General features: G+C 37.6%; 1 protein-coding gene across 1 annotated transcript in view; it reads right to left on the reverse strand.

Annotated features, from left to right (window-relative positions):
* Positions 1 to 17,871, reverse strand: part of DPYD (dihydropyrimidine dehydrogenase) — a 342,976-nt gene that overhangs the window by 58,841 nt on the left and 266,264 nt on the right. Inside the window, exon 19 of the mRNA XM_062581637.1 lies at positions 9,337 to 9,479. Coding sequence (XP_062437621.1) covers positions 9,337 to 9,479 — 143 coding nt within the window. The remainder of the gene's footprint in view (positions 1 to 9,336; positions 9,480 to 17,871) is intronic.

The raw sequence follows: 17,871 nt of genomic DNA on the forward strand, positions 1-17,871 counted from the left end.
GAAATGAAATTTGTCAATGAAAAACAGTTTCCTTAAAAAAGTTTCCAGCAAACTCTAATGAGTGCCATCCACTGAGGGACATCCTCCTGTGACCAGAATTTTGAAAGCTGCAAACCCCTTAAAATCAAACAGAAAAGCAATTTTTCCATTCCGAAACCTCAGTTCAGTCCTGCAATGATTAACCCCTCATCCTTGTGAGTCTTTCCCTTTAGTACTCTCACATTTTATTTCAGCTAAAATTACTTTCATCCTTTATCAGCTTGCCTGTACAAATTCGTGCAGTAGCTGCTGTGACCATTGAAGAGTGAGATTCATGTGAATAAAATAGTTCTGACCCTCTGAGTCCTTCGTATCTGAGATAAAAACCCACTTCCACATTTCCCTGGGGATTGTTTTACCTATCTCTGTTCAAATAATAAATATCAGCAAGAAAACAGTGACATAAGTCAGATATTGAGGGAAGTTAAACCCATTTTTAAATGTACTGCAAGCTTCAGAAAAGCAGTTTCTCTGTTTGTTTCGTTCATTCAAATTGCATGGATGAAAGGACCTCTCACCAGATAGATCAAGCTGTGTCAGGGGGCTTCATGTTGTAGCTGGAAAAACACTTCAAAAAGTACCAGGGCTCACATTCCCAGATTGCCTTCTCCCTCCAGTGCAGAAAAGATTTTTCTACTGCTGGGAAAACTGGCAGAACAGTCACCCGGCCATTCAGTCAAACTCTGATTTGCGCAGCACAGGGTCCAACCTCAGCTGCGCAGAAGCATACAGCTATGCATGGATGGGCCCCAGCACCATGCCTCCTGAGCAAACCATATCTTCCATTTCTTTCTCTCCCTTTCTTCTTTTCACTGCTGTCTACATCCTGTGACTGAAAGATCAATGGAGCTGCTATGATACAAAATGGAAAATTTCTTACATGCGTATTTTCTTTGCAGGACTGATTGTGTTTCCAAGAAAACTTCTCTCACGACAGAGCTTTGCAATCCTGAATGCTTTACATTTTCCCTTTTAGGAAAACAAGTTCTCTGTAGTTAAAACAATTATAATTTAAAATAAAGGAGAAAATTCGATGAGCAGTTATCAGAAATGTCAGTAATGCAAAAAGAAACTCGGCAATTTTCCACTGTGTTCATCCCTCCTTCTATTTACATTTTCAATATCCAACAAGGAGTTGGGTACATTTTCTGTTTCAATTTCCAGTCATCTACACATTAGTACAGAGCAGAAACAGTCTACGACAAGCTATCCTTGTGCACGAACACAACCTGAGCTTAGTAAATAAAACTTGTCCACAACTACTTCAACACTTAACTAAGCCTCTTTTGAAGAGTCATCTCTGTGTTGCTTTTATTTTGTTAAAGTGTTAAACTAAACTTATTTGATGTGAATACACATCAAGTGGTTTTATCTCGAGGGAGGACAGCTCTCCTCTTGTTCACATAAGATAGTCGGTTGCAATTAGTAGTACGAATCCACATTAAAAATAGCAACAGCAGTACCAGATTTTGGAAAAGAGGTAGTACTGTGGACCCTGGGGAGGTGGAGGGGAGAGAGTGTTGCCAAAGCAATTATTCTTCATGCCTCCTCAACCCTTAAACTCCCTATGCCACCAGACCAGGCGAAGGAGGTTGAGAGATCTGGGCAGAAGGGGTAAGAGAATTGGCCTCAGCATGCACAGTTCCATGGACAGGGAAGAAATCGCCTGCAAAGACTAGGATTGACTGGTACAGGGCAGCATTTGATCTGAAGCTCAATTGAGACCTAAATGTTATTAAATAATTATTACCATTCAGTGATAGTTACACCTACTTTGCATGAGAATCCCTTATAAGAATGACAAATAGCTATTGTTATGGAATGAGCTTGAATTCATTCTTACGAATTTATGAAATAACAATCCTATCTATGCAGACTTCATTTACTAGCTGGTGAAATGAGCAGAAAGAAAGGAAAGCTAATAGATAAATCCCTTAAGCAGTTCAAGTAACAATGTAAAACTACTGCAAAACTGCACAAAATAAAAAGCTCTGTTTAGTCTGCAATTTAAAAAAGTGCTGATTTGAATGCTGTAACTTTCATTAAAAATTACAAGATAATAAAATTACAAATCAATGATAAAACCCTATTAAACCTGATATTTTATCCAGTGATAAACCAAAATGTTTCTATGGATTTTTTGTCAAATTCAGATTTTCAGTGAAAGGAATTCTCACAGAAAATTCTCACCAGTAATTAGCCATTTCCATCTCAAGTATCTGTAACAAAGCAGGTGTGGCAGTCCTCTAATGATGTTTTTTTATTAGCAAAGAAAGAAATGAGTTGGAAATAGGTTGAGTTTCTCTAATTAGCACTCAGCTAAGAAAAAAGCAGAAAATAATGGACAGTCTATTAGAAATGATCTCTTAAGTATCTCTGTCCGGACTCTTTTCCTTCACATTCATTTTTCTTTTCATTTTATTTTGACACGTTCAAACAGGTCTTTGATCTCTCTTTTGTTTCTCTATATGCTGTAAGCCTCAGCTTTGCAGAGAAGGGCCGTTCCGGCCAGTGTCACATTCACTGAAGACTTTTTAAAGCATGCAGTTCTGTGAGCGCTGGAGCTAATGATACCCGACTTCCAGCAGGTCTGTGTCTTGCGGTTGGGTACTCTGACGTCTAATAAGGTGTGACTGCCAATTGAAGCCTTTCCCGTGGCTGATACTTTCCTAATGGTGCTTTCCCATATGGATTCTCAGAGGTCTAATAAAGGTGAACTTTGCACGTTCTTTGCTGCACTGAAGGAATGCAAGAAAGTTTTCTCCTCTGCCTGGCTTTTTTGTTTTCTCAGAACTTATTAGAGCAAAACACCTCCATTCTTCTGACAAATGGGAATGAAAATAGCCACAAAGCTCGAATGTAACTAAGGATATTGAGAACGACATACCAACACACAGTGTTTCTTTAGGAAAACAGGCTGAAACTATAGTCTACCTGAATCAAATTACTTGAATCTAAAAAGTTGTTTTGCCTTAAATGGTATTTTCTTTTCTTAAAACCATTGGCAGACGTAAAGAGCCATTCCTTGAATCTCACCTCACTCGCATCATTTTAGTGGCCTTCCACCGCATCCGGCAAGCTACTTTTCATTTGCATCAATTTAAGCGGTGGGAGAACTAACTCCAACATCTTAACTTCTCTGTATCATGAGCAGCCCTGTATAGAAAGGTTTTGTTCTTCCATCCTCTGTGCCACAGCCTGTGCCAGAATATTCATGCCGTTCGCAGCTTAATGGCCAATGAAGAACTCTCCAAAAGAAAACTTTCTGCCGACATAAAGCAAAGTCTATAGCCACTGTTCAGCCAGTTCTGCAGGGTAAGGACTGTCCAGGGGCAATTACAGGGGCAGCTCTTTGTTAGCCGAGGTGGGAAAAGCCCAGCCTTGTTCTGCGACACCAGTCCCACTTGTGTCCAGCTACCTGACATCATTCTCCTTGCACAGAACTGAAATTGGATCCCAGGAAAGACTGAGCTCTTCCTCTGCATTCAGAATCCCTGTTATTCATTACAGAACAAAGTTAAATTCTTCTAAGTGTATTTGGTATAAACTTAACTTGGAATTAGTTACACTGGTCCTGCTTTACCACCACATCACTCCTTGATTTCAATGTGTTTTGGTTTTTCTCTCTGCATACCATTAAACAGCATAAGCAGTAATTTCTGAATAAGAATTTTTTGGTCTCATCTAATCTTCACTTAATATCAGTGTTTCCACTGACTTGAATGGACATTGAGATGGGCTTAAAAGAACACTAATTAAGTGCAGTGAGAATCAGCTCTCTATTTTGCAGCTCTGTAGCCATAAAAAGTATAGAGAAATTACATCAGGGACCTTAATGAAAAACGGAAGGAATTCAAATGAGGAAAAATATAGTAAATAATTACAGCACACATTTACTTCATGCTTTTTGCTAGCATTTCAGTGATTATATTTTCAGAACCTTGCTTTTATTTTCTGGTACCCAGGGCATTTTGTACCGCATAGAGGGTTCCTCACAGGATTTTACATTTGCACAAATACAATAACAATGCCCTCTCATAGTTCAAGTTCCCACTATTTTGTGATGGAAAAGCTTGTTTATTCACACACAAAGGGCCATCCTGCTGTTATAAAAACCCCTTAGTTAAATGCTTCAGTAAAAAGCTTGCTGGAGAAAAAATAATAATCAAAATGTCCTGAATCCCCAGAGATATTGGTTCCAAAGAGGTACCAACCACAACTCTCCTTGAAAACCTTACAAAAAAAACAAGTAGTCTCATAAAAAACAACTGCGCTCCGTGTTGGAGGGAGATCGTATCTTGCAGAAGCCAGATTGCGTCCCTATTGCTTTTCTGTCCTGAGAAAGCACACTTGCAGATCGGGTTTTGTTCTTCATCAAGCGCCTGCGGTATCACAGGGGCCTGGCGGGGGCGAGGAGGACGGGCGCGGGGCAGCCCCGGCCGCGCTCCGTGCCCGGCTCCGGGGCACGACGCCCACCCCGGCGCCCCGCCTGCCCCATCCTCCGGCCCTGCCTCCCGGCGCAGGGAGCTCCCGGCCGGGTCTCGGGGAGGCGGACCCGCAAAAGCAGCGCTGGGCTTGATTTTAACGGTGTAACTACGTAGAGAGCATTACAGACACCCAAGCTGGAACAGCAAGAGACGTGTGTGGCCTCCATATGCGGTAAGAATACAAATCTTTGTGAGAAGAAGAAGAACTTCTTTTCAAGTTAATGACTAATATTAAAGATTAACAAAAGTATTCCAGGCCAGAGTATGAAGTTAAGAGACTCTACAATGAAAAATGTATACTTCAGAAAGTACTCCTTTGTTCTGGCTTTTTTTTTGTTACATCTGCTAGAAATAATGACTGTAGAATCTCTTTCAACAAAAGGTCATTTATGTCAATGGACAGAACACAGAGGATCAGATCACCTGCGGTAATTGCAAATTAATGCTCTACTGCTAATGCATTAACTACACAATATTGATCTACAATTGAATCATTCAGGCTACTGTGAAGTGATTTTTACTTTAATATTTTTTGTGCTTTTATTGCTTTTTCCATAATGCATTTTCTCTTTCTACTGGAATTTTCTGTAATTGTCTCCATTTTTAATTTCCTACAGCGAGATGACTTTGAATAATACGCGTCTGCTTCAAAGCCTTGCAGAAATTTAACAAACCATGAATGTGACATGGTAAATCACACACATGATGCAAAAGATGCAAGAAATCCGATGTACATCTTATCTTGATAAATTGGAGCTTTAAAAAAAACTCACTTAAAAGAAAGAAATACTTCAGCCTCACTGGAAGCCTACTGTAATAAATTGTACCTCAAAAAGATGTAGCTAGACATCTCTAGAGCTTTGGGTATGCAAAGAGTGCAGGACTGGGCTCTCCATGGATGAAGTTGTTATTTTTTAAATTGTATGCTTGTACTGAATAGGGATTGGTGGATTTGAGTATGTTACAAAAAATATACAGTGCTAGGGAATCAGCTGAAGAATGATTGAAATGTGTCAGCATTTTTAATGAAAAATTTAAAAAGTAAATATTTTTGCAACTGCCTCAGAAGTACAGAAAGAGGAAGAAATCTCTGTTCAGCTGCTGTAAATTTTAATTTCAGATACCACTGACTACAATGATCCAGCTAGTTTTCTACATCTGCTGCAAAGCTTTATGTGAGAATATTTTGTCAGTAAAGATGCTAAAATGTTGCCTTCCGTCTTCTAAAGGAAGAGATAAAACACATTCAGTTACTAAACACATCAAAATTTGAGATTCTTTGCACAGACCATATATACCTGCATATATAGCTGTATATTCCCTAATACCTGCTTAATACCACTTGAGCTGGTTATGGCATATATTAAAAATATGGCTTCCTAGGTGACTCCAGACTTGCATTTCTGCATAAGTTGATTTTGTCAATGGAAAATTATCCTCACATTTTAAAAATAAAAGTCATTGGAAAAAATAATAGAGAAGTGATTGTGGTGAAATAGATGCAGTGGAAACCTGATCCTGCTTTTTAATGGTGGTACATTTATTATTCATAAACCTCCTTCTCTAAGATATATGCCACATTGCAATTAAATCAACACACACAGAACCTTCAGATTTTCTTAGCTCATCAACATCATCCACTCACAGCAGAGAAGACACAGGACTCTCGTCTAGGAAAAACAAAGGGGAGTATAATGACTACACAAGTGTTGTTCTCCTAGGCTCTCTAACTAGGCTTTGCAGATGGATCAATACAATCTGTGCTGCTTAGCACTATCAGACAGAAGTTGTTTAAATGCTGGATGAACTGACATTCCCTACCCCATTAAAACACAGCTAAAAAGAAAACATCCAAGCAATATTCTGCGTAACAGAGCAATGATAGTAGAGGCAGTAATGACTTCTAGATTTTCAGCTACAAGCAGATGAGTAGACTATAGCTTATTTAGAACAGCTGAGGTGCAGAGCTACAGCCTTGTCCAAATCCTCGCTCTACTGGATCCTCCAAATCCTTCCTTCTGGCTCTGCATAAATCTTTCATAGGGCATCCATGGTTTTGGAAACATGATATAGAACCATAAGATTGGCAGTAATAGGTCAGTTCAAATGTCCATCCAGTACCATCTCCAAGTGTGTCCAAAATAAATACTTAAGACAAGACTAGGGGAAGCATACATAAATTTCATTTCCCTGATACTGTTCCAGCTTCCACTTACTTAACTCACTGACTTGCAATACACTGAATCCTCCTATATTGAATCATTCAGAATTTGTTGATTCAAGAATTCAGGATTGTTATCTCCAAATTCTGAACTTGCTATATATTTTGGTACTGAGAAACTGTAAGTGAACTGTCAAAACTGTTACAGTAAACTACAGAGGTTTTGACTGTTGAAGAAGAAATGAATGGGGCATTGACGCAATGACCCAGTACAACTCACAAAGGTGATAGAGAAATTGAGATTCAGGGAAAAGTGTAATAGCTGGATGTTGGCATGACCTTGTTAGGAAGGCAAATAGTCAGCATCGATTCTCAAAATCATAATGATGAGGTTGCCTTGTTCTAGCTATCACAACATAGCTAGTCTGACCAGCAAATAGAAGTTTCACAGTAGTCTTGGTCAAGAATCTTCCTTGTAAGACTGTCCATACAGATTACCTGTTTATGCTCCCTTCCATTTGCCTTTTCTGAGATGAAGGAATTACTTATTCATAATCTTGCATCGACTTTATTAAAGGTTTATTTTTAAATAGATGTAATTAAACCAGTTCAGATCCTTGCCTGAGCACCAGTTCTAGAATCTACTTATCTCAGATTAGTATAAATGATTTCCCTATTTTAGTGAAACAGAAATAAGCCACTCAAACAGAGGATAGGTTTGAAACAGAAGAATTAGTTTCATAGCTGATTTAAGTTAAACTGGGGAAAAACCTGAGGTGCAGGACAGAGGTTTCTCACTATCTCGGAGAAAATTCTTTTGGAAAGAGTTAAGTCTTATATGGCTTTCTAAAGGGTAGAAGACCAGTACAGATGCAAGTCAAGACCAGTATACATAAATTACTTCTGGAAACCAGTTCCAGAGAACTTAATTATTAGCATAAAGAAAATAAAAATTAAAAATGTTTCATAAATCCAAAATTCTTTCTTGATCACTGATTGGGAAGGTTGCATTAAATTGTGTTTCAGAATCTTCCATTTCCTTTGGGGCAAACCAACACAGAAGAAAAGAAATAATAAAATATAAACACGTAATAGTATTTAAAAATGACAAATGTATAAATCTCATTAAACAACCCTTATTTTTAGCCATCAAGAACCAGATGTAGTAGATGTAGGACATGGAATCATTCTGCTCTGTGTAGCTGAGATCACATAACATTGTTATTGATGAAGCAATCGAAACTGCAGTTCTATTAGCAGTAAGAAATGAAATGCATGTACAGCTCTAAAAATGTTCCCTTGTCAATCCTGAATTTTTGTAGACAAACGCTGTTCTGTAATTTGTATCACTACTGAATGTTTACATGGAAGAAACTTTCAGACTATTATGTAAGAAAGGTAGATCTTTTGTCTGTTCATGGGAAAGAAGAGTTTGATGCATTCTAATATAAACTTTAAAAAAAATAGGAAATGGTATTAATAAAGCCAACGAACATAGTAAGTCTACAAAGAGATAGTAGCCTTCTACTTCAGTTCCCACAGATGTTAACTTCCATGTGCATAAAAAAATAAACCAAATCAAAACATTAAGTTGGCCTAGCTTTTGTTTTTTGCAACAGAGGAAACACGTAACTAATCTCAGCAGTCACCATAACTGTGCAGTAAGGATGGTCTCACTGAATCTAATTTTTAATGTGGAAATGGATTGTGGGAATTAAATCATCCCAGTTGCATACTGTGGAGTGACACAAAGCCGATATTCGCCAGATCCACAGCTGCTGTGTTGTCTATGCTGGGAACTCCACATAAAGGGGACTAGTATCTGCCAGAATGTAATGGAACAATATAATGTAATTACCACCTGCCCTTACCAACCAGTGCAACATATATGGTGCAGACAATGATGCTCTCACATCTTATTTGGAACAGGTAAGGGGCTGCATTTTCAGCTGACGCCCATAATAACAGACCACCAAGGCTCCCTTTCATGACAGGAGCTATCTAACCTAAATCTAAATTCCAGTCTGATCAGAGAGACCCTCAAAACAACCCAACAGGCACGGTAAACAGCGTCAACTATTGCATACTATCCCACGTCTCACTCCAAAGGAATGGGCTGCAATGCCCACACCATATCTATAGCTCTATATCTTCTGTTGCAGCAAACACACTTAAAGGACACAAGATCCTGGATGAAGAAGAGTTACTTTAAATTGATTCCCAGTGGGACCAAAGCAGTGCTCTTTGGAATTCCCTCCCCTTGACAGCATCTTTGTAGAAGACAAAAACTGAGAATAAAGGAAGCAGACAGGGAATGTCAAGCTTAACTCTGTGTTAAACTTGCTTGTATGATGAGGGATAAATATTTGAAGTTTAAATCCTATAGATTAGAGGAAAAAGCTTAACATACTGATGGCTAGTCTTTTCCCAGATTGGTACTGTGATACCCAAAGCCATCTTCTGGCAACTCTTACTACTCCGTCTGAAGTGAATATCTCTTAGCAAGAAGCATGGAGCTGAAAACATGGAAATTCTTTTCAAAGGCATAATAAATCCACTACGCTACTGTTTGAAAGGAAATCTTTATGATGCATTATGATTTTTAATTACGGTCATTTTAATTTTCATATTTTAAAGAAAAAAAGGTACCTGTAAAACAGAAGCGCCACTGTGCAGAAACTGGAGCCCACTTTCAGCAGAATCGATTCCTCCAGTTGCTAAGATGGGAAATCCTGGAAGAGCACGGGCTATGGCAGACACTGCACGGAGGGCAATGGGTCGAATGGCATTCCCTACAGAAAAACAGAATATTTTGTTAGGAACGTCAGAACATCCTCTGATGTAATTTGCACATCCCTCATGGAAGGAATATCAGAAACTAATGTCTAATTCTGATAGGTAGAGATAATACTAATTTATAAATTGATGCCTGCTGGGTTTCAAGTAGTATCAATGCTTGTGAACTATTATGAATTTGAGTGTAATAAATTTAAAATTGCAGAAACATTTGGATAAACGTTGCAAAGCTGGCTTGAACATTTTAGCAGATGTTCAGAACAAAGACTAGCAATGTCTGAAACAAAGCAGTACTGTCCCATAACGTACACAGTAGACAAAGAGATCCACGTTTCTACATAAAGGATCAGGTTGCTCTTTGAAACACATGTTGCACAAGTAAGAGGGTACATCCAATTTATTTATGTCTGACTAAAAAATTGTTTAAAACCAGTATTTCACCTGCACATGACATTTCATGTATTATTTGATATGCTTCCCCTTTGGATATGTTCAAAGATTCTGGTAATCCTGTAAGTAAGCCACTTTTGACTATTCCTTAGCATAACAGTCAAATTCCAAGGAGTAAAATATATTCATTTATAGATGTATCTGCAAGATTTGAGTTTACATTTTCAAAAATGGTATATATAAGTCAAATCAGACAACTCCCTGGTACATTTACAGGAATTACCATTAAAATCTCAACACACTATATCAACAATGCATCTGCTTTGGCTACAAACTATTGATAGTATGCAAGTATTTAAAAATATACACACAGGTGCAGCACATATTACTTGATATGTGAGATCTACAGCTGATATATTCACCTATTTATTTTTTAGGCTAGTTGGGATTTCTCTAGGCAACTTCTATATTATTAAAAATTCTACTTTATTTAGAGAACTTTCAGGATAATTTTATCTTATCATTGGAAAACAACATGGTACTGTAAGGGAAGGATATATCACTCCCAGAGGAAATGGCTGGCTGTCAGCCTACACTAGGAAGGCTAGTACTTTTCTTACACTGTGTTAGGTAACTTGGGGGAATATCATGATATGAAATACTTCTGAACATTTTTCGTGAGAATTTTTTTAACCTTTAAAGATTTAACCTTCTCTGAGGGCAAATGGTCATGAAGAAAAGAAATTAAAACCAATGCAATGGACAAAGCAACTGGAAGAAATTGTGATTAGGAAGTGCAGGAAAAGAACCAATGAGCAAAAAGTAGCTGCTGCATCACCACCCCTCTGCTTAGATGCCTGTCATCCTCATTTCCTTCAGATAAGAGCTCCTTCTTCAACCCAAATGATCTGTGTTCCTGTCATTTAGCTACCCTTTCAGAGAGAGAAGTGCTGCAGTTTGCTGGCCAGAATTTTAATCTAAGAAGACTGTCTTTACCGAAGGATAAGTTGCTTTTTTCAAACAGCCCTGGCCGTCTGAGTCCAGCATCTACCTTCTCTCCACCATCCATGTTGGCTGACTTCCCCTTAAGCAGACTTTCATTGGTCCCTACGAAGGGCCTTCTGTTGGCTTAGGACTCTGATGTCTAGAGCTATCCTCTGTTTTGCTCATGCATCAGCTAGGACCTCCCCAGTACGGCTGACATGAAGAATGAGCAGAACGATCCCACAGAACAACTTCAGGTCATAAAACCTGTCACAGTTTGTTTTAAATAGGAAAGCTGCATTTTTACTTTATAAGGAAGATTGTTTGTCACTGTATTTTTCCATTATACAAATTCAATATTTGGTTTGTCTTAACCATTAAAAATACTTTTCCTTCAGCTCACATTGCCTTTAGCAACACATCACTGCCTCTTCAACATAGCTCTGACACAGGTGGCACTGGAATTCACAGACAATCCTGGCCCATCAATATTATACAGATCCACACCCAAAAGCAAAGCTAAGCAGTCTTTATTCGCCCCCTACTCTAGATTCAGCAAAAAATTCTGTTCTTGGGCTGCAGTATCTTCTGCTGCTTCAGGATAGACATCAGCTTACTATATACTCGGGGCAACACTTCCTCCTTCTTCAATAACTTAATTCTGCATCTGGTCAAGAAGGGTCTCTTCACCCTGACGTCAACATATATCGGATGTTCTTGAATGCCCACATCAGTGATCATGGCTGCTCGCAAGCTTTACAGATACTTTTTGCTAATTTAAGGGAGACTACACAGGGATATGTTGTTTTCTGAATCTAAACTTTCATTTGCAAAAAGGAGCAGCCTAACCCAAAACGCACTAGCAGGGCATTTTGGGGGGAAACTACAGGCTAATCAATGACAGTTAGAAATCTCATAAAACTGCCTTAAAGAAGCAAAATAGATCACAAAAATGAGCTGGAGATGAAGAGCAACTTTCCATTGGACACTAATGAATATTTGCCATCATTTGAGCTAGATCAATAGTAATGAGTTTGAGAGGAACAGAATGAATCTCTGAATGAGGATGACTACTATTGTCCAAAGAACAAATATGACAGAACTGATGGTCTCGTCTTAGATAAAGACTTCAGACAAAAAAAAAATGGAACCATAATGTTTACTCTAATGAATTCCTTTATAAAATCTTTTGGAGGCCATACACAAGAAGACATACATCACACAACCAAAACTACTGAAAATAATCTGAATGAAAAACATCAGTTCATGAAATTCTTTTATAATGTAGTGTTTGAAATTGAGGCTTCAAGCGAGTGTAGGACTTGCTATGTTGTTTTTAGCCACTGAGTCAGTTACTCCAGAATCTCACTGTGATGTGGTGGTTATTTTCGAGAAGGTTGAAAGAGTACAGAAGTTCACAGCTCTGAAATTATGTGCCCAAAGGGAAATTTCTCCCCAATCTGCATGCATTAAAAATGACCATCTATCTCAAGGCATAAAGGTTTACATTCTTTTAACCCTAATGTAACTCTGAGAGTTTGTATTCTATCAGTTTCTAAGCCTTATAGACTCTTGATCTGGTATCTTGTAGCAATGAGTTCCGCAAGAGAATATTTCCAGAATATAATTGTTCTTTTTTTTTCAGCATGATTAAACTAGACATCTCACATACACGAATGCCTCTATGTACAATGGTCAGTGGAGGAAAAGGAACAAATGACAGTTTATTTAAGGTTCCAGCACAACAGATGATCAGAAAGGCCTTCGTTCAGCCTGAAGAAATCAAGCATATGATTTGATGAAGCCTAGCAGAGATGGCAACGAGTCTTTGAATATATTATGGAACATAGGCACTTTTTAGTACTAGCTGCACTTGATAGCCGTAATACGAGTTATTACATTTGGAGATTAGTAAATTAGTGATAACTTGATACAATTGCAAAAGCATTCCATTAATCAATAATTCAACTAAATGAACTTAAAGACATTTTTCAAGAGTGCTTCTGATGAGAGTAAATAAATGGCTCTAATGACAACCAGAGGGTTGCCTGAGGTGTCACTGGTCTTCCTAGCACTTTTTCTTTAGCATTTGAGGTCGTCTAAAGCATATGGAAAGAACACATCAGAACATGCAGCCATTCTTCTAAGCATTTCTTGACCAGCTATCTAGAAGCCTCCCCTTTGGTAACAGAAGGTGTTGGTCTGGAATACCATGCAATTTACTTGTGATAGAAGATCTTACTGCCTAGTGAAATGGTGAAACAACCTTCTAGATTAAAGCAAAAAAGAAAGAATAAAAAAATACAGTGAAGTCAAACACACACACACACAAAAAAAGCAAATGGACAGTGAATTCAATGTAAAATTGAGAATTTTTCAACCAAGAGAATTTTCACAAGAGCACCACAGAAAGGCAATAAATTCCATTACAGAAATTGGTGCAGAAAGAGTTTTTAAAAGGCTGAAAGAAAGCAGATTTAATGCCAAATTTTGAAATAACTGTAAGTATTAAAAGGAATTGGTAGAATGTTATCTGGTAAATCCAATGAAACTTAAGACGCTGAGGTTCAAATCTAGCAAACATTTGAAAGAGAGCTCATATCTAAAAAATAAGCATCCACAATATACTTTGGCATGTTGGGACCTGTAATTCCACTAGTTCAGCACCAATAGCTGGGGAAACTGCTGATATGGTATTCTCTTGACAGTAGCGTTATAGCTGCTACCGGATACTAAATGTAGTTATCATTTATCTCAGCGTAAAATAATGAGATTTAATAAACAATGACCATTTATCCAGGCCTCAAGTAGGGCAACAAGATTTGAAAACGAAAGACAGACAGAAGAATATGTGGCAGAAATGACATGCTACCGTACGTTGAAAACTACTTTTCAAGTCTCTCATTACAAAACAAATACCTGCTCTTACCTAGACTTAAACAATAGAATAATTACATGATGCAAAAGTCTCTGATTTTTTCTTGCCATAAAAGTTTTTTTTTTTTTTTTTTTTTTTTAAGAAGTCAGATTATTCATGCCTAAAAAAAGATAGCCATTGAGGAAATAAAAAAAAAATCATTTTGAAGGAGAAGCAGACCATATGTCAAATAATGCTTCTCCTTGGTCTGTGCAGGTAGACAGAGCTGTACTGGTAGTCTGATGGCAGTGAACTGATAACTGATGACAGGTGTTCTACATAACATTTGCTTGGTCATTTATTTTTCCTTTGGAAGGAGAAAACCCTTTACCAATGCCAGAAGACATATATTTTTTTAAGACTTCCTAAGCCCTTGGAGTCCCTAAAGGACTCAGTCCTGCTGAGTGCCAAAAATGTTGACTAAATTGAAGCCTGAGCACCAGATTTAATGCCTTCATCAAGGAGAACGCCTGGTGTTAAGCTTCCAGCAACCCGGTAGCATTGCAAGTTCTGAGCAGAAACAGTTCAGATCATCTTAATCACAACGACCTGCCAATGGGAAAAAAATCACTTATTCTCAGCAATCTTGAACTTTGGCTGCTTTCTCACTGGCGATACTTTGTACCAGTGTGGCAGTTTAAAGAATCTTTAACACATACTTACAGTAGCTCTAAATGGGCCTTTAGGAAAAGATGATCCAGGTGCAGTAAAAACAACGAATGAAACTCAGATAAATCATTTTAGTTGTCGGTACAGATCCTGAATCTTGAAAATGTCTGAATGGTCTTTATCAAACTCCATATCAATGAAAGAAACGGATTTACAAGAAAAGCAAACGCTCATATCTAAGGTTAATATAAATGTAAATTTGTGTAACTATGCTTAGTAGGTGGCATAAAATTGAAACTGGGTCATAATTCTCACCATTTTATGCAATGTAAAGTAAAATTTTTCACATGCATTATATTAAACTGCAGTTCTTTATAAATTAATGTCAGATTTCTACCACAAAGCCTACATATCACAAAGCAAAATAAACTGATATTAAACATAGCCGTTATTGTGATTAATACTTTTATGCATCTGCTGCTAAAAAAAAAAAGAAAAAATAATCTAAGCAACATCTCCCTCCCTGTCTCTGTAAATACATCCTCAGAAGACAGCTGACATTGTTATCTTCCCAACTGTTAAAATTAATAAAGCTAATGACAAAAGAAACCAATGACAGCAAGTATCAGACCTGAGAGGAAAAACATTATGCAAGGGAATTGATCTGGGAAATTTCAGGCACTGTAGATTATCAATTCAATATTGCAGAGAGTAACTAGACAAGAAAGTTTGGGGATTAGGAAAAAAAAGCAAATACAGAACATGTAATTCTGAGTCAAGACATTTCCTGCATAATGTATGTGCTACCTAGTGCCAGTGATCAAAGTATTTTTTTATATACACATACACACACACACACATGTATATATACATACATATATATATATATATATATATATATAAATCTATATTTGTAAATAGTTCAGAAAAATTATCTGTTATTCATTTGCATGGCATTCCTTTTGATTGCAATTATTCTATATGTTCTTTCTCTCTCCCACCTGTAGGTGGCCATCATAAGCTACACTTATCAAATAACTCATTAGCAGGGTTTTCAATACTGTCATATCCAGATAATTAGCAATTTATTTAAATAACCAATTTCTGTGGAAATAATTGCCATGGAATGCCCTGAACCTACTTTTTATAAACTATAATAAAAGTGTTAAGATAATCCCTGACATTTGCAAATGCCATTAGTTCACCTTTCCTTTTGATAGTGCTATGGCATTATGTTTAAACAATTACCCGATAACGCAGTAGTTTAATGAAACAGTGTAGCAGGCACATCCTTCAAAATGGCCAGTGAATGCATTTATATGCAGAAAAAATCCAACGAACAGACATGTTTAGAGAGAAAGGCTTCACACAGCTGCTACGAAGTCCCAAAATGGGACACATAATATTCAGTGCCCTTATAAATACAGGATATGCCAGAACAGCAAGTTCAAGACGGACCTTGCCCCTACTTTACAGTGCACAGCTCAGTGTCTCTGACTCAGGCCAGGATCTGGTGAAGTGACCTTTCACTGCTTCCTATCTGTTTCACAACCTGTTCGGTCCATCACTACATATGCATTAACAGTCACTTGCCAAATTCACTAATAAATTAGATATTATTTACCAAGGCTCTAGGTATTCCCATCCAAAACTTTTAATCATGTATTTATTTGCCAGACAGAGCATGGAAGGGAACACTCGTTTGATGAGATACCTCTATAACCATTCGCCACTTCTTCCCAGCCCTGGCTGCCTGGTGTTCCAGTTCACTGGCAGTTCCTAAGGGTGATATGCCAGCATCACGCACTCCGTGGCAAAGGTTCAGCTCAATACAATGAAGATGAATACTGAACGACTACATTCTACCCATTTTTTGCAATTATATCATTGCTATCTTGGATATTGATGGCCTGATAAACTGGTGGTGGGCTAATATTTTCTCTAATAATCATTTGCTTCTTCCTTTTATGTTTCCAAAGCTAACACTTAATTTGTTTCTCCACGGAATATCCATGGCTTTAAGTCCAATATGTGTCTTCAAAAAAGGAGTAATTATTTTGCTTCATGTTTCCATCAAGCAAAACTTCTACCGAAATAGAAGAAATAGTAGAATATTCATAAGCACAGACAAAAACAAACAAACACACAAACAAAACAAAACAAAAAAGTGTCCTTTTTAAGTTTTATGCTTATCCTTCCTGGATTTCTACTAAATATTATTTATGTTCTTTCAGTTGAAAGTTTATAAAATCATCAGAGTGCTTTTTCAATAAATGCTTAGCAGTCATAGGAGACTCATCTCAATTAAAAAATATCAGAATCACAGAAAGAGAGAGAAAAAAATACATTTTTTTTTTTTTACCTGTAAATATTATTTATCCAGGAAGATGTAGGGGAATTTTCACTCATTTCATACTCCAGTAGGAAAAACTGAGAGGATAGAAACAAATTGTTTCACATTTGCTGGAAGAGCTGGTTAAATGTTTTCTAACAAAGGAGTTCTTTCATCGAAAACTACAGATCCACTAAAAATCAATACTTTTAGTGATCTGTCTGAAACCTTGCAAAACACTTGCTATTGCAGCTTATCAGATGATCACTATTTAGTTTCATTCATGTTTCCCGCTTTGGTTTGACTTCACGCCAGAAGATCTGCCACAAAGTGCTTTTAGATGTTCTTTAATTGGTTAAATACATATATACATATACATACACATATTTCCCGATTGCCTCACTATAGCTTGTCTTCATGACTTAGAGGAGTTATTTGTTTTGATGCTGTTGCTGACAGTCAAGCTGAGTATACCATATTTTTCAAGGAGGTGAGGCACCTCTTGCACAGAATTCTTCCACTGAACTAAGACAAAACTTTCCTGTCACTGAGAGTAGTAGTGCTAATAAAATAAATATTAATAATGCAATAGTAATAATATAAAAGTAGTGCTAATAATTGAGGTATATTCCCAGCATAACAGAAGGCAAAAATGCACATGAACTATAACTGCATAAGGGACAGACCATCAGAGAAACACTGTCCACAGCTAGCAGACCAGAGAGTTGCAACCATCAGTGGGACAAATGAGTTCCTGGTAAACTCTGCTGGGCAATCCATTCCCTGAAATGTGATTGTTTCACTTTAATACATGGTAGGTCTCAGTGCTCATTTATTTCGGTGCAGAGGCAGATATGTTTAACTCAAAGTCTAGTAGAAGCATTTGTGGCTATTTACCCAAAGTTTACAGATTTGTCACTCTCAGAGGCACTGCTGCCTTTGCTTGAACTGGCTTTAACCCTCTTCAGAACAACAACTGCCATGGCCAACATGTCCATGGTGCTGGAAAGAAGGGAGTGAGGAGATGGTGAGTTTGTTTCTATGCATGTACTTTAACGCATACATAATTCTAAACATACAAAGGCAATTCAGTATGTCCAGGTACATGCTGGAAGAGTGGGGACTGACTGCAGACCAGAGTCTTGAGACTCCTATA

This window comes from Rhea pennata, chromosome 8, assembly GCF_028389875.1.
Source record: "Rhea pennata isolate bPtePen1 chromosome 8, bPtePen1.pri, whole genome shotgun sequence".
Lineage (NCBI taxonomy): Eukaryota > Metazoa > Chordata > Aves > Rheiformes > Rheidae > Rhea > Rhea pennata.